The sequence below is a fragment of the Bactrocera dorsalis genome, chromosome 6 (assembly GCF_023373825.1).
Source record: "Bactrocera dorsalis isolate Fly_Bdor chromosome 6, ASM2337382v1, whole genome shotgun sequence".
Classification (NCBI taxonomy): Eukaryota; Metazoa; Arthropoda; class Insecta; order Diptera; family Tephritidae; genus Bactrocera; species Bactrocera dorsalis.
Genome location: NC_064308.1, coordinates 36,122,671 through 36,126,571, shown reverse-complemented (window position 1 = coordinate 36,126,571; position 3,901 = coordinate 36,122,671). Strand labels below are relative to the sequence as shown.

Sequence of the window (3,901 nt, the reverse complement as noted above, 5' to 3'; positions counted from 1 at the left end):
TTCGCCCGTTGTCATAACCCTGACCCCTGCAATCGTTCAATTCTAGTCCGTATTTATTTAAAACATTAATAATAACTTCAGTCAGTCTTTTACCAGTTGACTCATTGACAGGTATAAATGCCAAGAAATGCTCTTTTACTGATATTTTTTCATTATCGTCTGATAAATCAACAAATCGTAATGTCAGCGAAAGTTGTTCTACATGACTAATGTCAGGAGTACAGTAGGCTATAATAGAATAATATTTTGATTCATCAGCTCTATTAATTCATTTTGAATGTCTTTTCCACAGTAGTGGTCTGAAATATCACCCTTCATAGCTAATCGCAAGTGCTCCTGCATGACTAGATCAAATTTGGCTAGTAGTTGTACTAAGCCTAAGAACTTTCCATTATTTGGCGTATATAGTTTGTCGGAAGTACCTCTGAACGCCATATTGTTTTCGGCTAAATAAAGTGTGACATGCATCAATCTAGACAAAACATTATTCCATCTTGTAGTTTCCTTTCTAATCAAGTGTTACTCTTGGCAGTCTATTGTTTTTCCTATTTTTAATCGTAGTTCAGCCTCAATCCATGAAAGGTAAAACTTCTTATGAAAAGTGCTATTTTCATGAATTTTTAGCATTTCAGACAAGTGTTTCCAGTTGTTATACCCTTCAGATACTAAGTTCGACGTTGAGCTACTATCAAATAGTCTACAACAAATAATAAACTCGATCCTTAGAAACGGAGTAAATTAACCAACGGCGCTGAATTGTTTCATTGTTTACTAGATTTTTTGTGAAATGGGAATTAGAGAAATGTCGGCCTGTATCATTCTTCGGATAATTAGCAATATGAGTTTGCACTGGGCCACTAATAATTATATGATCAATGATTTTGCCATTTCGAGTGACTGGCCAAGTGGCAGGATCCGATATATTGGCGATAACAGTACTAACGGCATTTGTAATTGTACCACAGCTTATCATTTCACTTTGGGAAACTTTGTCCACGATCTCTTCAACACAATCTTCAGTTATCTGATCTGACTTGTCAGATAGAGGCTCCGCTACTGATACATTAATTTGTATTCCAGATGTAGATGGCATATTCAGGTCTTCATTTTTTGTTGTGATATATTTATCTATATTCATGAACTTTTTTGTTCTCTGAAAATCCTTCTTTTTTTCTGCTTTCCGTTTTCTATATTCTGACCCAGATGTTTTTTTTTCTCAACGTTTTCAGACATTGTGTACTAATCAATGTACAATAATTTCTAAAAATAGATAAATACAATAAAATTTACAAATCAAACAACTTTAAACAGATTTAAATCGTATAATTGAGTTATTATTCGTTTTTTTTTTTTTTAAAGACTTCGAACTTTTTTGTATGGAGCTTGGCATAGGCTAAAACTTTAAGTACCTAAAATGTCGTATTTTGGTGTACACACACACAAAAAAGTTTTGGTGTCAAAACAGCACTCTTCGGTGTTGCTGTATATATAAACTAAAAAAGGTGTAAATTTAACACCAAAAGGAGTCAAAATAAATAACACTAAAAGGAGAAAGTTTGACACTAATGCGGAGTATTTGTAAACAGCACCTTAAAGTGTGATTTTAACTCCAATAAAGTGTTAATAAGAATTACACTAAAAAGTGTAATTTTAACTCTATTAAGTCTTAAATTTTGAGTGCAGTTTTAGCTCCAATAAAGTGCTAAAAAAATTTACACTAAAAGGTGTAATTTTAACTCTTAACTATTCCCCAAAATTTGCCCCCACATAAAGGCTGGAATGAAACGGAACTCGTTTTTAATTCATTTTTTATTCAGTTCAAAAACTATTTACATATACTATTTAGATAAAAATTACATCCGTTATTATTATGTATATATTAGAATTAATATGATAGCAATCATAAGGCTTTTTAAATTTCAGGTTGTCAAAGGGGATTACCTCCTTATTTTTCGAAGGAGACACCTCGTAAATATTAAGAACATCATCAAAAGTTGTGGTAGTATAATATTGAACATAAAATAATATATTATTGTTAATAAGATAAATATCTTTTATTTGTGCAAATATAAGCGTTTCATTTTCTCGTTTCAAATAAAGCATAAAGTCAGTTCTATAACGATATCCGTATTTATATTCAATCCAAGTTGAAGAATATATGTTACATGTTTCGTATTCTGGTAAAACCTTTGATAGACAAAATTTTACATTTTCATTTAGATTAGTACTATTTATAAAACTTTTTCTCCCTACCGAGTTTCTTACATATAAAACAAAAATATCCCATTTTTTAAATTACTGATCGTTCAGCATCAATTTTGCTTTTGAATTTCATATAGATCTCAAGAACTCGATTAGAACACTTTACATTCGGTTCAACTTTGTAAATGAACTTAGAAAAAAATTTTAAAAAGTTTGACAATGCTGGATCGAATTCTATATGGAATACATAAAATGACTTAAAATATAAATGAAATACCTCAATGAAAGTATATGTTATAGGCACATGTAAAGCTTTACCGTCAATTAAAATAAAATACTGAACAATTTCCTCCTTACTTTTTCCAGATGCTACGATTGTGGGCTGCTTGCTGTTTAATTCGAAGTCGTCTATGGGTGTATTTATCTAAAATTATAAAGATAGTTAAATTATTGATTTTCTTATAGGACAAATTATTGCTACTTTTTAATTTATATTTGAATAAAAGCAGGACAACAGTTATAGTTTTATCGCAAACGTTACTCCATACATACTTACATTCTGCAAATTTATAAATTTATTGATGGTTGATTCGAAATTTAGTCGTTGTTGTTTATTTTCCTTTGAGCGTAGTGTAAATGAAGGTAGTAGTCGTAGCAGATGTAAAAACGGTTTGATTTCAATAAACCACTCTAAAATTTTAAAATTTAATTTTTAATACATACATACATATGTATTTCCTAAGTGAAGATGCTCACCTGGTATTAAACAGCTTCCAATAGTATCTTTCAAAACGTCACCTGTGAATTTGTAAGATTGTGCATTGTAATTCATATTAGCACAAATAATTGGGATTTTGTCTTAGCTTACCTTTGTCTAAAATTTCTAGCAAAAAACAGGAAAAACTTTCAAACTGCTTAATTGTAGATACTATTTGGCTTTCCTCTATTGGAACTTTATTCCGGTCCAGAAATTTTATTGTGATATTGTACGCAATGCCGAATTTTGAACAAACTGTTGAAATGATAATGCAATAAAGGTTCACAAACTTTTACTAACCCACAAACAAGAAAAAACATACTGAAATCAAACCCATCTTTCGCTCTGGTATCTGTGTTTATATCAATGAGTTTTATCACATTCCCACTTTTCACTTTTACCAACATTTGCGTTCTTATTAATCAATTCCTTATTTATTTAACAATTTTAGTTATTTTGTCTGTTGAAACACGAAATTTCCCGACTGATTTCAGATGAAGACAAAGCAAGCCATGATGAGCGAAATGAGATGGCACCATGATTGCCAAGCATTTTTTCATGTGTAGTAGTTTCACAAAGCAAATAATTTATGCGGGATTTTAATTGTATTTAGATAAATGCATATATTGCGCATAGCCACAGATTAAGAAAACCACATCACTTCCAATTATTATTGGTGTGTATTTGTTAATATTTAAATTGAAAAATAAATTCTTCTTAAAATATATATATAGATGAACATTTTTATATAATTCAACAATTTTTTAATACATACAGATGCACATAACAGCATAAGTACTATTAATCCGTGGTTGCTGAACATATTCTTTATCTTTTATGCTAAATCTTTTATTATAAAACTAAACGAATATCTACTCATAAATGCACAAGTAACATAAGTATGTATGTATGTACATTTCCTCCCATGTATGGGAATGTAAA

General features: G+C 30.1%; 1 protein-coding gene across 1 annotated transcript; it reads right to left on the bottom strand.

Moving 5' to 3' along the window:
* Window positions 1-2,100: 2,100 nt before the first annotated feature.
* On the bottom strand, window positions 2,101-3,601 carry LOC125779445 (uncharacterized). The gene is made up of 5 exons (XM_049460806.1): window positions 3,282-3,601; window positions 3,071-3,214; window positions 2,959-3,000; window positions 2,759-2,892; window positions 2,101-2,626 (listed from the first exon to the last, which is right to left on the bottom strand). Exons 1-5 carry the CDS (start codon window positions 3,364-3,366, stop codon window positions 2,291-2,293), a joined length of 741 nt encoding a protein of 246 aa, XP_049316763.1. The 5' UTR covers window positions 3,367-3,601; the 3' UTR covers window positions 2,101-2,290.
* Window positions 3,602-3,901: the final 300 nt, after the last annotated feature.